At 43.0% G+C, this 27,653-nt stretch overlaps 1 protein-coding gene and 1 long non-coding RNA gene across 8 annotated transcripts in view; one reads left to right on the top strand and one right to left on the bottom strand.

The window, feature by feature from the left end:
* Positions 1-27,653, top strand: part of lmo3 (LIM domain only 3) — a 227,474-nt gene that overhangs the window by 133,527 nt on the left and 66,294 nt on the right. Inside the window, exons 1-2 of one of the 7 annotated variants that reach the window (XM_072562202.1) lie at positions 20,945-21,320; positions 26,109-26,322. In XM_072562202.1, the coding sequence (XP_072418303.1) occupies positions 26,117-26,322 (206 nt within the window). In that variant the 5' untranslated portion in view covers positions 20,945-21,320; positions 26,109-26,116. Of the gene's footprint in view, positions 1-20,944; positions 21,321-22,377; positions 22,802-22,864; positions 23,179-23,224; positions 23,424-23,788; positions 24,021-25,852; positions 25,877-26,108; positions 26,323-27,653 lie in introns of those variants that run through there. The other 6 variants (XM_072562201.1, XM_072562203.1, XM_072562199.1 and 3 more) reach the window with 6 other exon arrangements.
* Positions 230-26,123, bottom strand: LOC140466709 (uncharacterized). Its single transcript, XR_011955267.1, has 4 exons — positions 26,030-26,123; positions 18,357-18,464; positions 5,603-5,712; positions 230-749 (listed from the first exon to the last, which is right to left on the bottom strand). It is a non-coding gene; the product is annotated as an uncharacterized lncRNA (long non-coding RNA).

Raw genomic sequence — 27,653 nt, 5'->3', positions numbered from 1 at the left:
ATCCCAAATTCATAAAGTGGCGATTTTTGAAGGGATTGTAGACTTACTGAATCAATGGGTCAAGATTAGAATAGCGCTGGAAAAGCATAACAGATCAGGCAGCACCCGAGGAGCAGGAAAATCGACATTTCAGGCAAAAGCCCTTCATCAGGTACAAGGCTTTTGCCTGAAATGTCAATTTTCCTGCTCCTTAGATGCTGCCTGACCAGCCGTACTTTTCCTGCACTCCTCTAATCTCCAGCATCTGCAATACCCACTTTCACCTTACTGAAACAATGAGTCTGATTTTCAGATCGAGCTCAGGAAGATCAGGTCTGGACCGGCCCACCCTGAATCTTAAAGGGCCAGACCAATTTCTAGCAGGTCGTAGGCTTGACGTCCAATCCAGGAGAGCAGGCTGACTTCAAAGGCTAGAGGACCTATGGTAGGCTGTCAACCAAAAACATTGGCCAAGATGCCAGCTGCAGATTTTCGGATAAAGGAAGGCATTTCAATATTGAAGTGCCGAAATAAGAAGATATCAGCCCTTTAATTTGTAAATCTCGAACAGTCTCAGGAGCCTAGAGATGACTGTGTAGGCTGATCGGTTACCTTGGTTGTGATCCACCTGTGATCCACAGGAGCTGAGTCCTGGAGGCAGGTCACAGTGCTGAGCGTGGAGTTCAAGACAGTCTGAGCCCATGCCAGCCTGGGAGACAAGTCCGTGGAAGCAGCAAGGCCTCGTGTTCTGAAACCCAGCAGCCATGGACCTAGTGAAAAGTTAAGGGGATGTTAAGCTTATGAGGAGAGACTGAGTAGACTGGGACCATATTCATTTGAATTTAGCAGAATGAGAGGGTATCTTATGGAAACATATAAAACTATGAAGGGAATAGGTAATATGGAAGTAGAGAGGATGTTTCCACTGGCAGGTGAAACTAGGACCAGAGGACATAGCCTCAAAATTAGGGGGAGCAGATTTAGGACTGAATTGAAAAGGAGCTTCTTTACCCAGGGCATTGTAAATCTATGGAATTCCTTGCTCAATGAAGTAGCTGAGGCTTCCTCAATAATGCTTTCAAAGCTAAGATAGATTTTTTTTGGAACGGTAAAGGAATAAAGGGTTATGGTGAGATGGTAGATACGTGGAGCTGAGGCCACAAGAGGATCAGCCACGATCTTATTGAATGGCGGAGTGAGCTCAAATGGCCAGATAACCTACTCCTGCTCCTAGTCCTTATGTTCTTATGACTATAATTTGAGTAGTTTTTAACAATACTTTTTATTCTTATTCTGGACTTTGACTAATTTGAGTACTTTGTAAAAATTTGTATTCCTATGCTTGACTTTTTTTACTCTTTCAATTGTTATTAGACACTCTGTACTAAGATGGCGCCATTACACACTTTTCACTGCACATGACAATAAAGGTTAGTCCATTGTATGTGGGTGGATTAAGGTAACGTTGCTATAGTCCTACTGGAGGATTTGCTGCTTTCTCATTAGAGAGACACAACTGGTGGTGGTTTTACTTTGGGTTCACCTCAGGCAAGCGGAGAATTCGAGAAGGAGACTCCCTCATGGTGACCTCAGCTAGTGCAGGCATTGAACTCATGCTTTTGGACATCATTCTACATCACAAGCTAGCTATCCAGCCAACTGAACTATGAGATGAAGTATGACTCACATTCTTTTCCCAACATAAGGCCGTATAGTTTTCTGGCCACGATATAGGCCGAGGTCTAATGCCCATGTTGATGAATGGAAATTACAGTGAGCACAGGACTGAGACTTTAATCATTCTAATTTCCCTGAATTGGCTACCACCACAGACCCAAAGATGGCTCAGGATCAGTGCTGAACCAGCAAAGTAGCCAAGGAGCAAAACTGCAGGACCATCACATCCGATCCCAACTCTGACCTGCTTAAAAATCCTCACCAATGATGTGAGTTTCAATCCATCTCCTTTCGTTCCCCTCACAGACCCTTCTTTTTAAACTAGTTTGTAGCACACCCAACAAAAAAAGGGGAAAATCTGGATTTAGTTTTAGGGAGTGAAGCCAAAGAGGGAGATAAGGTATCAGCAGCAGAGGAGTGATCATAAATCAGTCAGATTTACCATTGTTTCAAAAAAGGATACAGATAATAGGAGCATAATTGTCACATTGGAAACAGGCCAATTTTGCCAAGTAATTTATGATTTGGCAAACATAGTCTGGAACATTCAATGTTGTGGTAGGTATACATGGAAGGTGGTGGTGGGGGTGGGGGGGGGGGGGGTGGGGGGAAGTGGTGGAATGGTGGTGGATTCAAAACAAAGCTATTTCCATATGGAAATGAGTGCAAGTCCCAAATCTAGATCCTTCCCCTGCTACCCACAGTTATCAAAGTTTATTCATGGTCCGATGAGGTAAAAAATAAAGTCCTTTGATTAGATACTGCAGAGAACCTACAGGAGAATTGAAAACAAAGGCAGAAAATTAAAAAGGAAATTAGAAAAGCATGAAAAATATTGGCAAATAAATCAAGCAAAGAAGTTACAGGTGTTTAATGAATACATTAAGAGCTGTAGGATTACTAAGGGAAGAGTAGAAACTAATTAAAAACAACATAATATTGAGGATGCTAGGAATTTGAAACCAATATCAAAAATGCTGGTAATACTCAGTCAGTCTCTGTAGTTATCAATGACCTTTCACCAAACCAGGAAGAACAGAGCTTATCAAAGACCATGAAAGGATTTGTGTAGTTACAGAAGATTAAGGCATGGACCTTTAAAATGTATTTTGTGAGGGATTTTTCAAGACTCACCAAGGTCGGAAACAGAGTTGGAGAGGGATTGAAAACACAATCACCAGATGACATGCTGGTCATCCAACACTGCGGCTGCCATGAGTTGTTTTAGCGGAGGCAGGTTCAGAAACTAGCTGGGCTGTTTGACACTATAAGGCAAGCAACCAGTTAAGCTCATGAAGATCCTCATTGAGGGGTGTTATGATAGTGGTAAGGAGTAATCAGTAAGGAGCTAGGTGATGCAGACGTTACAGCCAAAGAGGGCAAGTGTAAAATATTAGATGGAATAAATTCAATGAGAAGGGAATATTAAGCGATTGGGTACCTAAATTACAAGGTCCTGCTGAATGGTCTCAAGCTGTTAAGAGGTAGGGAGGAAATAGAGGAGGGTCTGAACGTAAAGTTTCATCTTATCTGCCTATGGTGACTGTTGTGTTGCCTCATAGTTGAATGCAGTACATCTTTACAAGACATGCTCAATGTATCATTGCAAGTGACCTGAGGGTATAAAGGGGCTAATTGAAATGGGGCTAGTTGAAGCATGACACATTGATGGAAACATTCTGCTCTTTGTAACTGGGTAGCTTAATATTACCCCGATATTGAAATGTTTGTGACTAGAATACCGTGGGCGGCACAGTGGCATAGTGGTTAGCACTAATGCCTCACAGTGCTAGAGACCCGGGTTCAATTCCTGCTTCAGGCGACTGACTGTGTGGAGTTTGCATATTCTCCCCGTGTCTGTGTGGGTTTCTTCCCACAGTTGGAAAACGTGCAGGTTAGGTGAATTGGCCATGCTAAATTGCCCGTAGTGTTAGGTGAAGGGGGGAATGGGTCGGTGTGGACTTGTTGGGCTAAAGGGCCTGTTTCCAAACTGTAACTAATCTAATAGTTGGATATATCAGAAGCTCTAATAAACATCTTTTAAGTCTTTCAATACCCCACAATACCTAAATTGAATTTGGCCACATTTGGAGTATTCTGTGCAGTTCTGGTTGCCATACGATAGAGACAATGTAGAGGCTTTGGAGAGGGTGCAAAGGTTTACCAGGATGTTGCTTAGATTAGAGGGTATTAGTTATAAGGAGAGGTTGGATAAACTTGGATTGCATTTACTAGAAATTCGGAGGTTGAGGGGGCAACCTGGTTGAAATCAATAAAGTTTTGAGAGGCATGGCTGGAGTGGATAAGCAGAGTCTTTTTTTTCCAGAGTGGAAATGTCAAATATTAGAGGACTTAGGTTTAAGGTGAAAGGGGAAAAGTTTAAATATGCAAGACAAGTTTTTTACACAGAGAATGGTAGATGCCTGGAGCCCACTATCAGGAGAGGTGGGAGAAGCAGAAGCGATAGCAATGTTTAAGAGACATTTAGACAAGACGAACAGGCAGTGAATAGAAGGATAGGGACCATGTGCAGACACGGTGGGATTAATTTAGAATGGCATCATGGTTGGCACAGACATGGTGGGCCGAAGGGCCAGTTTCTGTGCTGTACTGCTCTATGTTCTATATTACCATGTCCAGTTCTTACATTATGGGAGATAATATTGGCATTACCATAACAGGTAAGAATATGCTACCGGAGGCATAGCCCACACCACAGTAATTCATGATTGGCTGCAGTAGCCAATTAAAAAAAGAGTCCAAGATCTCAATGGTGGGGTTTTGGGACTATCAACTAGACAACAGTCCTGAACATCACCATTAACAGCACCAATTTCTGTCAGTAGATGATCTGTAAATTAAACAGCTAGAATGCAGAACTATTTCCTTTCTGCTTAAATTTATATAAAGTTTGAAAGTTGAAATATGTGGTGCTGGAAAAACACAGCAGGCCAGGCAGCATCCGAGGAGCAGGAGAATCGACATTTCGGGCATAAGCCCTTCTTCAGGTATGAGGCTGGAGTGCCAAGCGGGCTGAGATAAAAGGTAGTGGGGGAGGAAATTTGGGGGAGGGGCGCTGGGAATACGATAGGTGGAAGGAGGTGAAGGTGAGGGTGATAGGCCAGAGAGGGGGTGGGAGTGGAGAGGTCGGGAAGAAGATTGCAGGTCAAGAGGGCAGTGCTGAATCCGAGGGTTGGGGACTGAGATAAGGTGGGGGGAGGGGAAATGAGGAAGCTGGAGAAATCTACATTCATCCTTGTGGTTGGAGGGTTCCTAGGCGGAAGTTGAGGCGCTCTTCCTCCAGGCATCGTGTGGCCAGGGTCTGGCAATGGAGGATGCCAAGGACCAGCATGTCATTGGCGGAGTGGGAGGGGGAGCTAAAGTGTTCAGCCACGGGGTGGTTGGGTTGGTTGGTGCGGTGTCCCAGAGGTGTTCCCTGAAACATTCCACAAGTAGGCGGCCTGTCTCCCCAATGTAGAGGAGGCCACATCGGGTGCAGCGGATGCAGTAAATGATGTGTGTGGAAGTGCAGGTGAATTTGCGATGGATATAGAAGGATCCATTGGGGCCTTGGAGGGAGGTGAGGGGGGAGGTGTGGGTGCAAGTTTTGAAAACCTGTCTTTTACTTTAAGAAAAATGAATTGTTAGCTGACTTTCCAATTTAGAATTTTTTGTAAAAAAGTAGTCGATGGCTTAAGTAACATTTGGACAGGCAAATGGGTGGGATAGATATGGAGAGATATGGACCAAATGCAGGCAAGTGGAACTAGATTAATTGTGAAAACTGGGCAGCATGGACACGTTAGGCCTAAGGGCCTGTTTCCATGCTCTATGACTCTGTAAACCTAAGGTTACTCATGGCAGGAATACAAAGCTCCAGTGAACAAAAACACAATAACTCTTTTCAAAATACTAAAATGCAGTTTTATGCTCTAACAAACCTTACCTGTGTGTAGCAATTGGTTGGTTCCACCATTTTCTTTATCCAAGTTGACGTAAAGTGGTCTTATCACTCTTTATTTGGCATGAAAGTCATCTAGTGGCTGAAACCTGCAACTGCAATAAACAAAATTGTGTTTATTAATCCAACATTCTAAAGGGATTACAGTCCAGTAAAGGAGCAGCAACCAGAAAATAAAGTGAAACAGAAGCTGAAAAGGCAAAATGAGAGGAGAGGAAGGCTAAACTGGTCAAAGAAACAAAACAAACATGCCACTGTAATTGAATAAATAAATAGTTAATTATGGACTGCACAACCAATGATGCCTTTACTGAATTACAGCTATTCAAGTGTTGTATGTAGTTCTGTTTTACAGATCAATAGATAAATGATCCTGAGAATGAAAATCTTGTTTCCCATCAGCAAGGAGAATTAATTCATCTGAACTCTCTGCAGTTGATCAATAAGATCCAGAAAAGATCTGGAAAGTTCTTGAAGACCAGTTCAATATAAGAATAAATTTCAGGGTTAATAGACTCCAACTCACGTCACACAGGCAGAAACTCCAAGAATCTATTGAGCAGTTTACCACAGCAAAGGGTATGCATCAACTTTCCCTCTAAACTGTGGAAAACCACAGGTGCTGTAACAGTTGCATTTACCTAAAATCTGTTCAGCATTTCTTCATTTTTGCAAAGCATGTGGCACCAAGGCATACTGTACCTGCACATGTAGGATATCTATTCCAAAGATCAAGCCAGAACCCAGAACAAAGCACAGGTGACCATATAGAAAATTGCACATCACAATACTGGCACAAAGAAAAGTGGTAGGGACTAACAAAAACACAGATACATCAATAAGCTCAAAATGTTAATTTTAGAAGATGAACAAGCTTTCCATATTGTTAACCTCACACACCACATTGATAGTGTAAGGTGATCTTAAACTTTTATAACCATTGAAACTAATGTCCTGAAAAGGCAATGTCAAGACACCCCAGTGTCTAAAATCAACACAGAAGCTGCTGACAATATATTGTCACTGCGCAGTCTGAAGGTTATGGATGCCAGCAAGTGGCAAGTGGCACCCCATGGTACAACTGATAAGAGATAGTCCCACAGGGTATAACAGATCACTAATTCCATTCATAAGCAGAATCATACTACAGTGTCAATATGCAAATTCTTCTTAACTTCCAAAAATCTTACCGTCAATCCAGCAGAGATGAGAAGGTAAAATGAAGTTAGATCTAGCTCTGAAGTTGGAGTCACAAATCCTGAGTTACAAACCACACCCACTCTGATGGAACAGATCATGCCTGGTGCAATCAAATCAGCTGAAGTTGAAGCTGTTCTTAAGGTTGATCTGTTAACAATTTGGCCAGAACCATGGTGAACTGTTTAAATTGGCAACTACTACAAGAGTTGCAAAAGTCTATTATCTGAGGTGGCCTGACATTATGAAAGAAATTGCTGAGAGCATTCATTTACTTTGGCCACACCAAGACGAATTTGGTATTTCATGTCAAGTTATCTCCAAGGACAAACACATCCTAGTACCAAAGGAATTACACAAAGATATCACAATGACATTACAGCCAGGACAAATGCATGTTGAACAGGCAGGATGACTAGTACTATGAACTTGTGTACTGGCCAAGGGTACCTCAGGATATTTAACAACTTATAAATGTATGTGAGGCATTTCAAATGTGCCAGCCACAGCAGCAGAGGGAGCCTCTACGTCCACACAACGTTTTAACTACTTCTTGGACACAAGTAACAATAAAACTGTTCACAGTGCACAAGGAACTTTACATTCTTGTGATTATTTCTCTAAGTAGCTCATCGTTCAACGACTTAGTAATAAAGTGAATGTGACTATCACTGATACAACCATCGCTGTTTTCAGTTTATTCTGTGTCCCAGAACATAGGGTCTGACAACAAACTGCATTTCTCTGGCCACTCATTTCATAATGGTAAGTGGAGAGTGATCCATATCGCATTGTCACACCACTGCCCTCGCTCAAACAGTCTAACAGAGGATATGTTACAGGAGACAGTGAGAGCTGCAGATGCTGGAGATTGGAGTCAAAATGTGTGGTGCTGGAACAGCACAGCAGTTCAGGCAGCATCCGAGGAGCAGAAGAGTCGATGTTTCAAGCATAAGCTCATCATCAGGAATGCAGGGGATAGGGGGTGCCCAAGGGGGCTGAGAGATAAATGGGAAGGGGGTGGTGCTGGGGGAAAGGTAGCTAGGAATGCAATAGGTAGATGAAGGTGGAGGGTGGTGGTAATAGGTCAGAGCAGATAGGTGGGAAGGAGGATGGACAGGTAGGACAGTTCAAGAGGGTATATAGTAAAACCTATCCAGTCAATGACCATTACCTGTCAAACAACAAAACAAGACTGTCACATCGCACCACTACCTTTTTATGCAGCGCTAATGGAGAAGAGATCACCATCCTCAATGTTTGAAAGGAAAATGCGAGCAACAACCAATGAACTAACTATTCCAAGACAGGGTACATTCTTTTCCAAATACAGGGGAGAATGAAAGAGATAGATGACAAGTGAGTAGAACAACCATAGCTACACTCATAGTAAAGAGTGTAAGTCAAAAACCCAAATACTTGGATACCAGCACAGGTTCCCAGAATATGCAACCAGTCCAGTTCATATAAGATCACTTCTGATCATGATATTACATTGAGAGGGAACTGAAAACTGGTGCTAATTTTAGTTAGCTTTGGAGAAGGATGAAGAGAAGATATTTGAACTGGGGAAGGGAGAGTTCTGCTATTGCTATGTATGACCTCACTAGCCTAGCATTTCAGCTCAAGTCTCCTCTTGGGTCCTGACTCCACTTTGGGAAGCCTTGTTATAAACTCTGGTTTACATGTTAGTATAGTTTTAGAATCAATGACACGTGCATAAGACATGCTCGTGATATCATCACTGCATCAGGGAACATGACCTAAGGGTATAAAGGTCTCAGATTCCATCTGAACTGGGGTTAGTTGATGTCTAAGACATTGGTGGAAGGATGCTATGCTTTGTAATAGTTTGATATTTGCCCAAACACTGAAATGCCTGTGACTCTCATAACTACCTATATCCATCAAGAACTGTAATGAACATTTGTTGAATCTTTCCACACCATGTTACCCACAGCTGATTTCTATGTTATGTGAACTAATATAATTTTTGCTGCTTCAGATAAAAATACCCGGAAGAAGTCAATGTCCACACCACAGTATCAGTTCAATATTAGAGGACTGTTAACATGTCCCACTATCTTTAAAGTAGAAAGCAAGGAATGAAGACAGTAATTAAAGACAGTCGGATTAAATTTGGTGGCAAGAAAGTCATTGGAAACTTTTCTGAGGAACTGTACAAACCACGACTAGAGGCACAAATTAATCAAGAGCAGTCAGCATGGGTTTGTTCAGAAAAGATTATGTCGGTGGAACCTGCCTAATGTTTTGAAGAGGTAACAAGGAAATTTGATGACGGTAGTACATTTGATGACTATATGCATTTTGACAAGGTCCTACATAGTAGAACAGTCAGACAAGTCAAAATGAAGTGAGGATTTGGAAACAAATCTGGCTCAGCCTCAGGAAGCAAGAGGTAATGGTTGATGGGTGCTTTAATGATGAGAAAGCTGTTTCCAATGGATTCCACAAGCCTCAGAGCTGTCCCAATTAGGACATTTCTAGATATTCACTTGTAGTGCCATATTGTACAGGGATATGAAACAAAACTTCAAAACTGGAGTTAGACTGATCAGTCGCATTGAAACTATGCAATCTATCTCAAATTAGAACAGACGCCACAGACACCATGAACTGAATGGACTCATTCTGTGCTTGAAATTTTCTACGTTTTATATGTTTCTATGTCATAAGGTTGAGATCAGAAATTTTGGACTGGCCAAGAAACAAACCTTGGACGCTTGCTGGTCAACATGTCGCAGTGGCTTGTCAACTATATTGACTGAGCTATTGGGAGAGCCCCGATCTCACTTTGCAAATACAGAACTCATTACTGGCAAGTGAAATACTCCAACAGTAAAAGCACACTAGTTTGGTAATGGAACCACTTGACAGCGTCAGGAATAGAAGGAACAAGAAATGCGAACAAAATGTTGGAGTATTTCACTTAACAGTAATGAGCACTGCATTTGCAAAGGAAACTAGGAACAAATGAGTTGCCACATGCCGTGTAAATTACCGCTAGTTACTGTCAAATGTTTACATTAATACAAATGGTTCTGAAGGATGCTCGTATGGTATTCCATTTCCAGCAATGCATTACAGTAGGAGGAGATTAAGTGCAATTGTGCTATGTCTTCCCTTGCCTGTGTTACGTTGAATACATATGATTAAATTTTTCTCCTTTTAAGAATCAGGACAAATGTCCATTTCTCATTATAATTAAGGACCATGAACAGAATTGCAGGATTGCGTGGCTTTAGAATTTTTTTTTTACGATAATGAAAAAGTAGTATCCAATTATAACACACCCGTAATGATCCTTTAACAATTCTCGAGCAACTAGCAAGGCACTTAACCAATTAAATGTCACAAAGTTCATTCACCACGGAATCTGTAATTTTAGGGAATGGATCATCTGCAAGTTGATGAAAAAAATTAACAAGGACATCACTAAGCTCCTCACATCCAACTATTACTATTGCTATATATAGTGTAGACACTGCTATATAGGCAAATGTTGTAATTATTTTGCACAGAATGACAGATAAAATGTTTTTCGAGGTTAAGAGATACATGTTGAGCAGACCACTGGGAAAATGGCTTACCCTTTGAGTTGTGCCATAGAGAACCTTTATATCTGTGTGAGGAGCCAAATGGGGTTTTAATATTAACAATCATCACAAAAGCAGCATCTCCATTGACCAGAGATGCCTCCTCAGTGCAGTACTGAAATGACAATCCACACTGTTCAAAGCAGTTATGTGGTTAGGTTTGAACACTTTTAACTCAGAAGTTAGCAAGTGATCCAAAGCAACAGCATCAAACCATATCAGGTCCAGCAGATTTTTCATGGACCTGATAATGTCCAGATACACAAAGAGGAGTGTGTGCAGTACCTCACCTTAGGTCCTAAAGGGAGATGGAATTCAAACTCCACCTCCACTGCCCCAATATTATAGATCTCCTTGTTTAACAGAGGGGACTGACCCATCTCAGGGGAGATGGTTCAAGCAACTCACTGTAACTCTGGCCTCTACATAGAGATGGTGTAGGGATAACAAGATTGTGGAAACTTCCAAAGTCATGTGCTCTGGGGTTACAGTGGGGACATTAATAGTGATGAAAAGGGCTCAATCAAAACCCAGTGGAGGCTGAGCCAGAGGGAGAGCAACAGAAAGGGTCAAATGAAGTGGGGGGGAGGGGGGGGGGGGTGGTTGTGGGCACTGATGATTCACAGGCATGGCCTGTATGTTATTGACACCAACACAGATTTGGAACTTGTACATTTTGTATTGAAATTCAAAAGCACAATAACTTTATAAAATGTGTGTGACTGCCTACAAAGTGAGCAGGGTATGTTATTGCTTTTTCTTCAGGAACAGCATTAATAACTTTACTTTTGTAGCTTTCCTAGTGGCAACTGCAGTAATCATGCCTTCACTGATTCAATAATGCCATCTATCTGCCTCCTATTTGCCCTTCATGTTCAGTAGTTGTTCACGGTGGCTCAGTGGCTAGCGCTGCTGCCTCACAGTGCCAGGAACCCGGGTTCAATTCCAACCTCAGAAGACTGTCTGTGTAGAATTTGTATGTTCTCCCCACGTCTGTGTGGGATTTCTTCAGGTGCTCCGGTTTCCTCCCACAGTCTAAAGATGTGCAGGTTAGGTGGATCGGCCAAGCTAAATTGACTGTAGTGTTCAGGAATTTGTAAATTAGGTGCATTAATAATGGGTTTGGGTAGGATAGCCTTTGGAGGGCCAGTGTGGATTTGTTGGGCCAAATGTTCTGTTTCCACACTGTAGAGATTCTATGATGAATTGGGTTTTTGAATAATGGCTTCAAAGCAATCATTGCATTATATTGTACCCATTGTTGGCCTCCTTGTCATGTAAGCTAAACAAGTGGCATGAAGGAATGGATTGAAATGCGAAAGAATTTTTGAAAACCAGGGATTTACAAGGAAGGCTGCATGTTTTTAAAAATAAGGGGTGGCACAGTGGCTCAGTGGTTAGCACTGCTGCCTCATAGTACCAGGGACCTGGGTTCAATTCCTGTATCGGGCAACTGTCTGTGTGGAGTTTGCACATTCTCCCCGTGTCTGCGTGGGTTTCCTCCGGGTGCTCCAGTTTCCTCCCACAGTCCAAAGATATGCAGGTCAGGTGAATTGGCCATGCTAAATTGCCCATAATGTTAAGTGCATTAGTCAGGGTAAAGGTAGGGAAATGGGTCTGGTAGGGGTGCTCTTTGGAGGGTTGGTGTGGACTTATTGGGCCGAAGGGCCTGTTTTCACACTGTAGGGAATCTAATATAATTTGATACCTTTTGTGAACAATGCTTGTACAGTTGTGGTTCCAGAAATATGCAGACAAACTGGAGCCGAGGGATGTTTACAAGTGGAACTGCTTGTTGTGGACCAATGGCCAGTTACTTATGACAAAGCTTCTCTGCCTGGCAACAACTATGTCATTGATTGCCAGGTAATTGTACTGCTTTCACTGGGAGCAAGATGGAGAAAAGATAGCGAGACCAGAAGAGAAACCTGCAGGACTACTGCAGCCAAAAGCTCCTTCTCTTAGCTCTTTGCAGTAAGTCACTTTAAACCTGAAAAAAAACTGTTAATTAATTTCTCCAGCAGATGTGCACGTGTGAATTGGATGAGTCAGTTATCTTTTGTAAGTGAACCAGCCACTCTGTGCCTCTTGCAAACCAGTGGACACATTTGGAAAAAGCAAAGTCGAGGAGAAACCTTTGGATCAGACATAACTCACCCAGCAGATCTTGTGACCAAAGAACCATTTCTCCCATTTCCCCATAGCCCCATGTTTTTCTCCAGCTGTTTACATCTGTCTATGTGTGTGTGTATGCAACAGTTTATAAGGGGTTTCAAGTTTTCATTTGTAAAATGCACTTAATTCGATGTAATTGTTTACGTGAATCTAATTACTGTACTGGGAATAATGCTTCTTCTCCGATACGGAAAACTGAGCCATGCTTTCTATCCACCTGGGTCTGAAAATTAAGTACTTTGTGTATCGCTTTAAAATCTTGAACTTTTGTAATGACTCGAGGAATAGCGGGGTTTGATTTACAGACTGCTGTCTCAGTGGGTTTTGACTTGATTAGATGGAGCTTAAAAGTAGAAACTCCAGTTTCCCATTACTAGTTACACTCCTTCTGAGTTCTGGAAGGCAACACTTTGTGGCTATTGTATTCTTACACTTGTGATGATACTGTGGCTTTAAGAGGTATGTTTTGTCCTGATTTCTTTTGGGGGAGGGGGACAGGTGGTGAGAAGTCTATGAGGTGATAAACAACTTGTGAGGCCTGTTTTTTAAAAAAAGTTGGAACAATAGAAGCAGCCTGACTGGATGGGGTCAAACCCACACAGAACCAGGATCTTTAGTTTTTTTCAGCAGCAGTTGCTGTTGGAGTCTTGAAGAAGTGAAAGCTATTTTTTCCTTTTCTTTGGTACAGCCAAAAACTGGGGGTTCTTTGCCTGCTATGGGAGTTATGTGTGAGACAGCCTGTTTTCTGTATTTGCCTTTTGCTAAGGGTGTATTTATGAAATGTTACTATATTGGAGCAGTTACTTAGTAATAATTACTGCATCTATTATTCAGTGAAGATATTTTCCCAGAGAGTTAAGTTATTCCAAATCCTATTTCTTTGTTTATTTATTTGTTTATTTGTGGTGAATAAGGTGTGCTTTCTTTTAAATCTAATAGTTTGATGAATCGAGTTGTATCTGGAATGCAACACCTTACATTTACCTTTGAAATAAGAAGAAGTTAGTGTCTAGAGTATCTTCTGAATATTTTAAGGGGGTTTGGTCTAGTCTATAACACACCAAAACAGACGAATGCAAGGACATGAGATATGATGTGGAAGGGAGGTGGGCCAAATGCCTTTTAAGGGGATTAGTGGTAAAAATAATACTCTGGGTGTAGTGTATACACTTTGCTGTCCACTGATTGAATAAGGTCACACACCTCAGATGTCCTTATTGAAACGTGACTATTACCTACTTAGGAAGCCTCCATTACCACAATATTTGAGGGGATAGCATTTTGCTTGATTGCTGTGGATGTGGGGGTTCAGGATTCTTTCAAAAACATTGTGTTAACTTTCTGATATTCCTGACAGACATTATTACTGGGGCAGCTCAGCAGTTAGCACTGCTGCCTCACAGCGCCAGGAACCAAGGTTTGATTCTAGCCTTGGCTGAGCATCTCTATGGAGTTTGCACATTCTCTGCATCGATTTCCAGGTCAGATGGACTAGCCATGTTAAATCGCCCTGTGGTAACCAAGAAGGTGCAGGCCAGATGGATTCGCCAGGTAGACACGGGGTTACAGGGATAGGTTTGGGGTGGGGGACGGGGTCTAGGCGGGATGCTCTTCAGAGGGGTTGGTGCAAACCCAATGGGCTGGATGGCCTTTTTCTGCATTGTAGTGACTCTTTGTTTTCTCACTGAACTCAGAAGGAGAACATCCTTGATTCAAACTAGAATAAGTACCCACCAAGGTGAAATTCTCTGAGCTGGTGAAAGGTTCAGGTAAGATGCTTTTCTGGGAGAAGATTTGTAGCTCGGGTGCTCGTTGTTGTGGTTCTGTTCGCCGAGCTGGGAATTTGTCTTGCAAACGTTTCATCCCCTGTCTAGGTGACATCCTCAGTGCTTGGGAGCCTCCTGTGAAGCTCTTCTGTGATGTTTCCTCCGGCATTTATAGTGGCCTGTCTCTGCTGCTTCCGGTTGTCAGTTCCAGCTGTCCGCTGTAGTGGCTGGTATATTGGGTCCAGGTCGATGTGTTTGTTGATAAAGTCTGTGGATGAGTGCCATGCCTCTAGGAATTCCCTGGCTGTTCTCTGTTTGGCTTGCCCTATAATGGTAGTGTTGTCCCAGTCGAATTCATGTTGCTTGTCATCTGCGTGGCCACACACACAGACCACAAGCAACATGAATTCGACTGGGACAACACTACCATTATAGGGCAAGCCAAACAGAGAACAGCCAGGGAATTCCTAGAGGCATGGCACTCATCCACAGACTCTATCAACAAACACATCGACCTGGACCCAATATACCGGCCACTACAGTGGACAGCTCGAACTGACAACCGGAAGCGGCAGAGACAGGCCACTATAAATGCCGGAGGAAACATCACAGAAGTGCTTCACAGGAGGCTCCCAAGCACTGAGGATGTCACCTAGACAGGGGACGAAACGTTTGCAAGACAAATTCCCAGCTCGGTGAACAGAACCACAACAAGATGCTTTTCTTTTAAGGTTTCACTGGCTTCCTCCTCAGAGGTACAGTGGAGCTGAGGGAATGCAGCACCTGGCCCTTTGTGGATGCGTGATGGGTGCCATTGGTGTCCTGTATGAGAAAAGAGAGGGAATTACTTGTAGAAGATGGACAACAGTTTCAGAAAATGAAGAATGAATCAGTATTGGTTATAATGGGAGAGCAGCACAGCACAGTGTAGCTAACTGGGTTGGTTGCCCACTGGAGTGTCACAGTGTCCATGTGTAGAGTCTCCTCCCCTCTGGCCAATTCAACTGTTCTCTCCTCGCAGAGTGTGAGAAGCTTAATGTCTACAATCGTCCTGTCTGTCTTGGACTGTTTGGCCCAGTTTTGGGTCAATTTCCTTCCCTGGGCAGTGAGACAAAGGGAGATTGAAGTGAGTGCAAGAGGAGTTAATTGTCATGCAAAAGATGATGAGGTGTCCCTAAAGAGTGAGTAAGAAAAGCAGAGCTCTGGAAGGGTTTATCATTACTGAAGATGAGGTGGGTGAGGGACATTGGTGTCTTGTGATACTGAGGGTATGGTCCATCGGTGTTGGAAAGATGTGTGGCAGTGGCAGAGTGACAGAGAGTGACAGCATCTTTGAGTGTGACATAGCAAAGAGAAGGTTTTGGCACTGACCCTTGCAGAGCACAGAACATCTTTCTGCCCTGCTATACATCCTCATTGTGTGAGACACTGCAATAACTGCGCTGCAACTTTTTTTTATATAGAATCCCTACAGTGTGGGAACAAGCCCTTCAGCCCACACCAAAGAGTAACCCATGCCCCTACATTTATCCTCTGACTAATGCACCTAACCTACACATCCCTAAACACTATGGACAATTTAGCATGGGCAAGTCACCTAAGCTGCACATCTTTGGATTGTGGGAGGAAACCAGACCAACCGGAGAAAACCCACGCAGACTCAGGGAGAATGTGGAACTCCACACAGACAGTCACCCAAGGCTGGGATCAAACCTGGGCGCTTACATTGTCAGGCAGCAGTGCTAACCACTGAGACACCTGTTAGACTGCTGGCTCTAGAAGTACTGCGCTGCTGGAAAAGGACTGACCTCCTGTTCATGACCCCATCCACTAATTCTTCAGTTCTTGGTCTGTGACAGAGGCAGCATCCTTCACTTTCTGCTGGGACATGTTCTCATTGATTTGGCTCGAACACCGCAGTGTGAAAGGTCGTTCCTGGCTTGCACCATTTGAAGTGAAGTGGAACTGGACTTCAAATATATTTCCAGGGCATTAAAGCTGGATGATACCAGCACTTCTGTACTGTCTCATAATGAGATTCCCAATGAAACAACTGACATTCTGATGAGGAAAGTGGAAGATTAAATTCGCCCCAGCCATGGAACAGTTGGTACCATGAAACTCACTTACCCCCACACTTAAGCTGCAAATAGGAAATTTCAGCCTGTGGTGTCTGAATTTCAGTGGGAGCTTAAGTGAAATTGTATAAGTTGAAGGACAGAGAGAAAAGCAGACCAACTGTAAAACAGTTAGATTTGACATCGTAGGCAGGAAGCAAGTATTTTAAAAATCACAACAAAAATTGCTGCACTTGTCAATATAGCAAGTAGCTAAGCAGATGATTGGGGTTATTGGAGTAATAAAATTGACTGGGTAGATATAAAAGGGCAACAGCTAAAGTTGGTGTGGGGAAGATGTTCTAAGACTGAGTAGCTAATAGACTCTATCCCCAAAGAAAGGTGTCAGCTTTTGTCTTACAGATCAGCTTGGGTTCGGTTTGACAGTGCTGTCTCAGAGAAATAATAACAAAAACATAATTAACAGATTTTTTTTATTCTTAGGTGGGATGTGCACATAAGTAATTGTTGCTCATTTTTGTATTTACCCTTCTGCCTATTCAGAAGGCTGTTAAGAATCAACCACATTGCTGTGGGTTGGGAATCACATGTGGACTCACCAGGAAGGAACGGCGAATTTCCATCCCTAAAACAGTGTTAGTGAAGTAGATGAGTGCTTACATGGCCATCGTCAATGAGATTAGTCTTAATTTCCAGATTTATTGACTGCATTCAAATTCTACTGTCTGCCATGATGTGATGTGAACCTATACCCCAGAGCATTAACCAAGACCTCTAGCTTACTAACCCAGTAGTGTTACCACTAGTAGCATCCCACCCCAATATGAGAAATGTTATACTATATATGATGAGAAAGAAAATGGATTGCAGAAAGCAACCTTGATGGAGTATCCCTCATGGAACAATGCTCACTACCACTACAATTAAAAGAGTTGTTGCTAAAAATGGCACACTTAAAAGGGAACTGATTCATAAAACCAGCAATAAAAGTCGGTAAATTTACCATAGTCCCAGAGGACCATAGGGCTGCTCTTTATTAGACAGAGATGACTGGTGATGGTTTAACCTCAGGGTCACTACCCTTCAGGCAAGGGGAGAGGCTGAGAAGAAGAGTCCTTCATGGTAACCTCAACCGGTGCAGGAATTGAACCCACGTTGTTAGTGTCATTTGGAGTTGCAATACATCTAGCCAGAATGCCTCACTGTAGGTTCCATGTATTCTATTGTATCTTTTCTGCGCTCAGTTTTAACAAAGGAGGGACAAGGTCATGGGTAACCAAACTCCTCACAGCATTCAGGTCACTCGCTGCCTGCCTCAGACTCCCCCAGCTTTAGTGCTGGTCAGACAGATTTCCCAAGTTATTAGAAACACAGGAAATGGGAGCAGGGGAAGGCGATTTGGCCTTTTGAGTCTGCTCTGTCATTCAGAAGGTCTGATCAGCCAACTCAGTACTTGTTTCCCCAAATACCGTTGGATCCCTTTGGCCCTAAGAACTACTCGAGCTCCTTATTGAAAACAGTCAATGTTTTAGCCTCAATCATTTCCTGTGGCAGAGAATTCCACAGACTCACTACTGTGTGGACGAAGAAATTTCTCCTCATCTCAGTCCTAAATAACCTACCCTGAATCCTTAGACTGTGAACCCTGGTTCCGGATTCCCTAATCATTGGGAACATCCATCTAGCATTTATCCTGAGTAGATCTGTTAGAATTTTACAGTATTCTGCGAGAACCCCACCCCGTTCTTTCTCAACTCCAATGAAAAGAGTCCGAACCGATCCAGTGAATCTTCGTACGTCAGTCCAACCATCCCAGGACTCATTATGGTAACACTTAATTGCATTCCTTCCATAGCCAGAACATTATTTCTCAGATAAGGAGAACAAAACTGCACACAATACTCACCAAGCCCTGTACAATTGTGGCAAGCCATTGCTGCTCCTGTACTGGAGTTTCCTTGCTATGAAAGCCAACATACTATTTGCCTTCTTCACTGCCTGCTCTGCCTGGAGCCTGAGAAACATAAGAGCATTAGAAACATAGAGAATAGGAATAGGCCATTCGGCCCTTTTAGCCTGCCCCACCATTCAGTATGTTCAGGGCTAGAAGGCTGGAAATGAAGGGCTAAAAGGCTGGAAATGAAGGCAGGGAAAAGTTACTTGCTGAAGAATTAAACTTGTCTTTCCAGGGGAACAGGAATGCACCCCCCACCCACAGAACTCTAGGAAAACCCGGCTCCCTCCTTTCAATTGGATGCCCTTACCCATGCTCAGTGTGTCAGTGATCACTGCCCACATCACCCTCCAGCCCAGAAGCATTAACCCAGTGTCTCTCTGACCTCCCTCACCCATTATATTACTCACTATCTCTATGCTGCCCCCCCTCCTCCTAGCCCTTTTAACCTCTTCCCTGTGATGCAGGAAGCCAGCATAATCCTGCAATGCGGTCTCTATTTCTGCCTCTCCTTCTGACTGGGACAGAGAGCCTGTTAAAAACATTGGCAGACAGTGTTCTGCCCAGAAATCCTGCCCACTCTTGGAAATCCTGACCCAGCAAACTGCAGGGTGGCTGTAATCTTGCGGCTGTTTATATAATGTGTGGGTTTAAAGACACCACCCCATTTTGGAGACAGCAAGAATTTTGCTTGCTAAAATGACTGTAACTAGTTTGTCACAATACAAGGTTTCAGAGTTCAGGATGGAGCCGTGCACAGTCAAATGGTTGAGTGTGGAAACCTCTCCAATGTCATCCACATAATGCCAGGAGTAAGGTGCTGCTGGTCCCATTTCTAGCAGGGCAGGGCTGTACAGATCAATAAATATCTTCACAGCTTCTCTCAGATCATTGAGCATAACTCATTCACTGCCTCTGTGCTGACCCTAAAATGTGATTCCGAGTCTGCTCATGCACTGTACCTCCACGATGTGCAGACAGTCTATTTTCTTGGCATAAACCTTGAGCTTAGTATAGCACTTGTTGTGCATTGCACATCTCCCAAACCTCTCTGTACCTGAGTTGACCTCTTCTCCTCTTGCAGAATTCCCAGCAGTAGTCACTACATGCCTGTTCTTAGAACCTTGAAAATACCTCCAGTTGAAGTTTCAAAACTTTAAAATGTTTTCCTCTATTAAGTCCCCTATCACCAGGAATATTATATTCAGTCTTCAATAATCCTGCACAAAAGCTTCATGGGTTCACCCACAATTACATTAAAGAGTCCTTAACAAACCAAAACATTTAATCACATCTAAAATTCTTAGTAAAAACCGAAAGTGTGGATGCTGTGAATCGGAAACAAAAACAGAAATTGCTTGAAAAGCTCAGCAGGTCTGGCAGCATCTGTGGAGAGAAATCAGCATTAACGTTTCAGGTCGAGTGATGTTTCCCCAGAACCCTTCCTAATATTCTTAGATCTATTCTTGGAGTGCCATGAACCCTAGGACCAGCAATAAATACAGACGGCCTCCCGTTAACTCTCAGCAACGTATCTCGGTGTGTGGAGAATTTGTTTTGCTCATCTTGTAAATTCATTCCACCAATTTTGTGATGTGCTGTGACCTTTGACTCCCATGAGACCATCAAAGTTCCTTTGGCACCTTCTTTAGCCACATCTTTGCTTTTGTTTCAGAAAAGAAGTGCACAGTAAACCTTATCCATAGTTAAAGGATTGTCAAAGCCAATCCAGGATTCTACAGTACAGAAAATTTCTACTCTTTTAAGTGCAAAACCATAGTATTACCATTTCCCAAAGTGCTCTCTGTTTTAGGCTGCTTTCCTAATTAGCGGGATGATAACAGCATTGCTGATTGGCATTATAAAAGCATTGGTTTGGCTTCATCTGTCCCAGGTGTGCAGTATTTTTTTTCCTTGCTGTTTCAGAGCAGCACCTCTCTCCTTCATTGCTCCTTAAAGTTCCTATCTGAGGAATTAAAACAGATTCTGAAAAAAGACATTAAAACAGAATCTCCCCTGCCAAGGCTGATCATTAGTAGCTTTTATCAAAAAGTACAAACCACACAAAGTTAGTTTCTCTTCCCCTTTGTTATCAGAGTAGAATAAAAAGGAAGCAAAGGGGGAGAGGAAAAAAAGATGGAGCTCTGTCAGTGAACTGAATGTGCTATTAAATCTGGCGTCACTACAAAGGTTAGCAGATCTAACTGTCAATACCATGAGCGAGTGGAGTCCAGTAAGGGGGGGCTTTGTGAGAAAGAGATACTTTGATATTTTGGAATGTTAGAAGGGTGAATGTGAAAAATTGGAGGTTGGGGATCTAATTACCCAACCGTAATTGGGGGCTGGGGAATAAGTTTCAGTCCTCTCAACTCACCACAGATCAATTATGTTAAGAGAACATCTGTAAGTAGAACTTAATGAGGTCCATTAGAGCAACATGTACAGCCTCCTCTAACAGTACTTGTCAGCTTCTTGGATGAGCTGAAGGAAGCTGCTAACTAGGGACCTGGTTAGGTGCTTAAATACTGGAGGAAAAGAAGCTGGCCCACTCAGGTTTTGTGCTCAGCTCGAGAAGAGAGAGACAGGTGGCCCTTTCATCCTTGCTGTCGTGGTTAGAAGGAACAAGTAACTGGTTCTGCCATCATCCCCATGAAAAGAAATTTGTTCTCTCTCTCTATCTTCCCTGGAAACTGAGTTTTTTTTTCAGAAGAGGAAGAAACAGCCTAACACTTAATTCTCGCCTCAACAACACTGTTTAGTGTTTCTATTTGTGAATGTAGGATTTCTGTTTGATTTTATTTTGAGGCAAAGGAAAGACCTCAAATCAACGCATTAGTGTGAAGCAATTTTTTTTAAAAAGTGAAAACTTGACTGGTCTTTTTCCTTGAGCCCCGCTCAGCAGCGATTTGAAATAAGGTGAGTTCAATAATTGTCTTCTGTGTTGAATTTGATTTTAAAGTGTGCTTGTGAAATAAGGGATTAAATGTCTTCTTTGATGAATGGGAAGCTTGCAATAGATTTTCGAGAGTCAGTTTGGGCTGGAACATTTGTTTTGAAGAAGTAAGAAATAGCTAGCTCCTTTTTAGTTCTTAATGAAAGGGGTTTCTTGAGAGTTTTCAATTAAGCACTTAATTTGCCCACAGTGAAAGAAAACGCACGCCTAGTTTAAAAACTCCCTTCTGCCTTGAAGAAAGGTGTAAATGCAAAAATTTATCTTTGAAAATGGGAAGAGGGGAGGATTTTGTGGAGATTATGAATTGGTGTTTGTTTGTTTTTTAAATATCTGAGAATATTGGTTGGTGATTAAATGTCACCTCTTGTTCACCAAATCACTGGGTGTGTGTGTGTGTGTGTGTGTCCCCTAGTATTTCATTGCTAGTAATCACTGTTGATCACATCTGTGCAATGTACTAAGTGGTGAGCCTCTTCAACTGTATGGTTTGTGATGATTCTGTGAATAATTCATACGATTATGAAGGGAGGGGGAAAATGCTATTTTCTGTCTCTTCCCTGACTTGAGAAAAAAATTCCCTGAAAATTGCACGATTGGGAAGATAGTCCACATTCAAATAATTTAATTCATGACAAAACCTAATTACTGTCAGGTAATACCCTGTCAGTTTTAATGCATTTCATCAGTCATAATGAAAAGAGGAGCATTTTATGACCCATCTTATTATCATTACATTTTGTGTGGTGGGTGGGGGTGGGAATAAGAGAAATGGGTAGCATGGAGCTGAATGTTAACTATTGATTCCTATGTGTTTTTTTTTTCTCCTTTTAAATGTAGTTGGGGCGTATTATTCTTCTCCCTCCGAGGAGGTATAAGTACAGTATGTAATCGGGGTTTGGGGCAGTTCCTCACAGACGCGTGAGAAAATGGTTCAACATCTGCAACTCGCTGGTGTTATTAAGAATCTATTGCCACGGCCTAAACAGAGTACTAATTACTGGGAAATGATGTCACTGTAGGCAGAAGAATAATCCTATCATTTAATTAGTTGAATGATTTAAACAAAGATTTGCATAGATGCACTAATCAGTTGCCATGAATCACAGAGCAGTCCTTGCAAGCGAGGAATAGCAGATCATACAGTTTTTTTAAAAAAAAACTCATCTCCTTGAACATAATTAATTTAATTGTCCTCATTAGCTTTTCCATTTGTTTTGATTTTGTCTCTCTCGCTGCGTTGTGTGTGTGTGTGTATGTATTGGCTAACAAAAGGCATTGATATCTCATAGTTGTATGGGACTAAACGGTAGGGAAGGGGTTTATTTTGTCAAACGGGGAGGGGGAATTATAACTCGGCTCTGCTACACTTTTTTTTGACAACCGGTTAAATCAATAAGAAAGCTTTCATTAATCCGCAGTCTCTGGAACTGGACGCACTCAAGAGGTTGGTTTTATAGCTGTTTTTTTTACCGTTCTCCGGGAAGTGTGTGTGTGTGGATCTGTCTAGCCAAAGCTAGTGGCTGCTTGTAAATTTTCACCGTGGGGAAATTAGCCATTAAGACAAGATTCATCCCAGGGCTATTGCTGGACTTAGGTCGACAGTAGAGAGTGTGCGTGTGGTGGATCTAGGGGACCGCTGCTCTGTGTGTGTGTGTGTGTGTGTGTATGTGTGTGAGAGTGAGTGAGTGTGTGTGTAGTGGCAGCCGCGGTACCTCGCTAATAATTGAATGACCTTTTACTGCATTGTGTCTCGCTGGCGAAGGATTGAATTTGCAGATGATGAGGCTGAATTCGTTTAGGACAATTCTCATAAGCTGATAGGTAAGTTGTCCTCCATCATTCGGCACAGGGAAAGGTTACACTGCGGATACGCAGACAGAACACCTGTAGCTCCGTTGTGATCAACTCGATTACTGGCAGTTCCTTGGGGATCTCATTACGTTTTAAAACTTTCTTTTCTAACGATACAAGTGCATTCCGTTTGTTGACCTTGCATTGGAAGAAAGTATACGCTGTATTCTGAACACATTTTGGAGAGGGTTTCTTTTTCATGTTGAATAGAGACGGTAAGTGTGGAATGAATAGCCCTCTGGCTATTTTGTAGCTACTCTAGGCTGGGTTTTGTTTTGGAAAAGTGTGCGTTTTATATTTCTGAACGGTTTGAACTTTCTGCGTTGTCCCTTTCTGTTCGGGGAGTTTTTGTTCTGAGGCTAGATAAGTTTCCTCCGGTTAGATCTTTTCTGGGATTCTTTTGAATGTAAAAGCAAAAGTTTTTTTGGGGGGGAGGGTGGGAGTTCTTGCCTTTGCAAAGGAAGGGGAGAGAGGGTATGTTATAAGCAGAGCTTTTTAAATTCCTCTTCTTCCCCCACCCCCCGCCCCTCAACCCAACACCCCCACCGAAAACCACAAGAACTGCCTTTCAGCGCCAGGCTGACGATGAGAAACGTGCGGTACGTTTAATGTAGCGTGTCTCTTTGTCGGTATTGACAATGACCAGCCTCGGTGTTATTACCCACCGCTACCAGTTCACCCTGACGGGGAAGAAACTGGCTCTTCCCGCCTGAAGCTGCTGGAGACTTAGCCAAACCCTCCTTCAACCCCCTACCCCCCCAAAAAAAACACAAACAACCGATGCGGAAAAAGGAGAGGAAAGTTATCTTTTGGTAAGGCTGCGAATTGGGATTCTCAATGTCATTGTGTGTGTGTGCGCGCGTGTGATTTCAGACAAAGCCGAGTTCTTCAGAGGTTTTAGTGAAATACCAATCTCTCTCTTTTTGTGGATGTGCAAGTTAGCAGCGTGACGCTTTCTGCGACTTCCATGATTTTATTTTAGTGCTTTCTGAAGGATTTCCTCTTTTCTGACAAAAGTGTTGTCATCTGTAAACGGTTCTCTTTGCATTATTCAGATCATTTCTCTCGCGGAGTAGAGGAGGAGGGGTGGAAAGATATTAAATTGAGCATGTTAGCGGTGAGAGTGGGCTTTTCTCTCCTTTTTTTTGTTGTTTTGTATGCTGCCTGCATCAGAAATTGGGATGGCTGTCGTAGATCTCATTGGCCTTTGCCAAGCATCAGCGCTTTGCTGCCATGGAAACTGTAATTAAACTGATAAGAGTGGAAAAATGTCAGTATCTCTTCAGCCTTACAGCTGCATCTAAAGAAGGGAGTGGGAATCAAATTGGTTCCGAGCTCCAGTCGCTTTATTTTTTTTTAGAAAAAAGCTTTCCCCCCCCCCCCCCCCTCCCCAAATGGGGACCTTTATTTAATTTGCATCGTGGTCCCAGAGGGCTGCTGTCCGATCTGAACCCAATGAACCAGCAGAGAATCGGCTTTCAGTTTGATTCCAGCGTTTAGTCTTCACCATCACCCTCTGCTTTCCTCCCCCCCCCCCCCCCATTCCATCCCATCCCATCCCATCCCATCCCATCCCCAAATCTTTTGTTTGCCATCCCTCAATGACCTAATGAAGAGAAATGTTGGCAAAATTCTCTCTTTCTCATTTACCACCGCTTCTTTTCCTTTATAACCCCTCCTCCTCCTCCCCCTCCCCCAGTGTGGAATCCCCAATTTCCCAAGTCTTTCCTTCAATCTCTCTCTCTCTCTCTCCCCTCTCCAGGGATAAACGAGTTAGCAATCAGTTTGGGAAACTTTTTTTTTATTTTCAACAATGGAGCGCGACATATTGTGGGCAATGGAAGTCTCACTAATCTGGAGGCTGGTAGTGTGTTTCAACATTATTCTTGCCCCCCCGTCAAGCTTCTTGGGGATCGAGAGAGAGAATTGAGTGGCACACCAGGGTAAAAGAGCTTAGAAAGGGGGGGGGGGGGGTGTTCCCAATAAAATCGTAGCAATTTGAGTGAGCGCTCTTCAAATGGACTACCATGGTTGCAACTACTAAGAAATGTAAACAGACTGTGGACCATCCTTAACCTCTCACTTATGAATCTAGATTTCTGACAAATGGTGTGTGTACGAGAAGCTTGAAAGGGATTGGGGCAATGCAGTAATTGCAGTTTGGGGCCGAACTTTTTTTACAATAAGTAATGAGCTCCACCCCCCAACATAATGGAGGTTTATTTTCTTTTAGTACGACTCAATGTGAACTGGGGAGGGTATTTCCAACTGGGGGCACACGAGGTTAATCAATTAAACCATTAAAACCCACCCAAAAAAAGCGTTTCAGCTCAAAAGTACTGACCTGTAATTGTTGGAAGGGGCGCCATATCCAGCACTCTGTCATTAGGCTGGAGAATTGGGCTTTCATAACGGTGCGGTGTGACATAGAGAGGAGTGAATGGGGAAAGTTTCTGATTGTTGTTGCAAATATCATTTCTTCCTGACTGGCGGGTTAGAGTCGCGTTGCTGCCTCTGTGTGGGTGGGATCTTGTGTCTCCTGTTACTGCCATTTGGAAGGGGGGGGGTGACCCTCCCCACTTACCAGCCCAAATACCCCTAACCGAGATATTACAACTGCTGCCCCTTGTCAACACATCTCCGCAGCCTGAACACCACAGACAGCAGAGTGTGTGAACGGCAGTTAAGGCAGTAATTTTATGGTTTTCCGCACTTCAGACAGTCCAGCTAGAAATTGAATATTCATTTGATTAGCTTAACGCGAGCGATCTAACACACTGCAGTGTAGGACACAATTCACACACACCCCACTCTCACTGACCTGGTAGTAAGTGGCGTTGTTCTGTGTTTGGTCCTGTTCTCCTCATTCCCCCTCCCCTCCCCTTCCCTTCCTCCTGCAGGTATACAAATGCTCTCAGCTCAGCCAGACACCAAGCCGAAGGGTTGTGCTGGCTGCAACCGGAAGATTAAAGACCGCTATCTCCTGAAGGCGCTGGATAAGTACTGGCATGAGGACTGCCTGAAATGTGCCTGTTGTGACTGCCGCCTCGGAGAGGTGGGTTCAACACTGTACACCAAGGCAAACCTCATCCTCTGTCGCAGAGACTACCTGAGGTAGGGCTGGCGAGGGGGGGGGGGGGTGGGAGTGGGGAGAAAGGGAAACTTACATGGCCGGGTCCGGCCAATTTAAGCGTGCATTTATTTATTATTCAAAGCTGTATTGTCAGTATGGTTCGAAGAGTTAATGGAATGAGATATTTGAAAAACCCTTTGCCTGTGATACAGTCAAAACTGGTTTCCTTGGGAGAGTGAGGAAGGCTTTGATGTGCTGTCTGCCTGTGTGTGTGTGTGTGTGTATATATATACTTCCACCCCTTTGGAACTAACTCTGCTTGGTTAATATGACCTATAAGGTGTGGATCTCTCCATATACTGGCTTCCCAATCTGTCCTGCACCCCGTCTCCTCCAAACACACACGCAAACCTATTTGAGTGGATCTAGAGACCATTTGCTGGCGATTTCGTAAGCATTGTCTGTATGGAGTGACGCCTTTTCAGCCCGTGGCAACTGCAAAGTTGTGTGAGGGAGTTTGAAAATGTGCACCGCAGCGTTTAGTTTTCCAGTTGTATTTGTCTTGAAAGAATTCTAGGTCACAGCTCCTTTCCATGCTTTATCTGCAGTCTTGCGTCTGCTTTTGTTTCCTCTCTCCCTCCTTCCCACTCAGTAACCTTGACCATTTTTGAATTTATCAAAAAAACACAGAGCCCTGATCTTTATTTTGCAAAGAGACCAAAAGAAATTGCTGCATTAGATCCCTGGAACCTGAACCCTGCGAGCTGCAGCGCCGCCCTCTAGTGGACGTTGGGTTGGCATGCGGCTGAAGAAACCCCGAGGATGTTTTGAGTTGGGTCATTTATTTTCCAATGGACCACCATTCGTACTGTGCTGATATTCCCCGCACTCCCATACTGAAGTCCAGAGCGCTCTTTTACCTTGGCTTTGGGGGGTGGGAGAATGTGTGCAATGACTATTACACAAATGATTTTTAACATCATCATGTCTTGTGGCATTGTACTGTGTAAAATGTTACATTTTGTTTTTAAGGCATGTTTGTCTAAAATCTTTGAGTTTAAAAGACAAGTCTGTCATCATCAAAAAGTGATTAAAAATATAACAGGCCCTGTTCTTGTTTATTTTTCCTTGATGCTTTTTGATTTAGTTTTTAAAACAACTTGAATGGTTAACATTTACTTAAAATGTCAGCATCTTTAGTTGGTTCTGTGTAATTTGCTTATTATAGGCCGGTCAACTGATTCCTTTGCAATTTGTCCCATTTGCAAAGTCCGTGTCTTGAACTGTTTTTGTTTTGCAAGTTCTGTTGCAAAAGCAAAGCTGGTCTCTTCCTTTTGCACCTAAACATCTCGTGGATAAGAAGCTTGAATGG

Source organism: Chiloscyllium punctatum, chromosome 44 (assembly GCF_047496795.1).
Source record: "Chiloscyllium punctatum isolate Juve2018m chromosome 44, sChiPun1.3, whole genome shotgun sequence".
In the NCBI taxonomy this organism is placed as follows: domain Eukaryota; kingdom Metazoa; phylum Chordata; class Chondrichthyes; order Orectolobiformes; family Hemiscylliidae; genus Chiloscyllium; species Chiloscyllium punctatum.
Note: the sequence above shows the minus strand (reverse complement) of the source record. Positions and strands in the feature narration are given on the sequence as shown.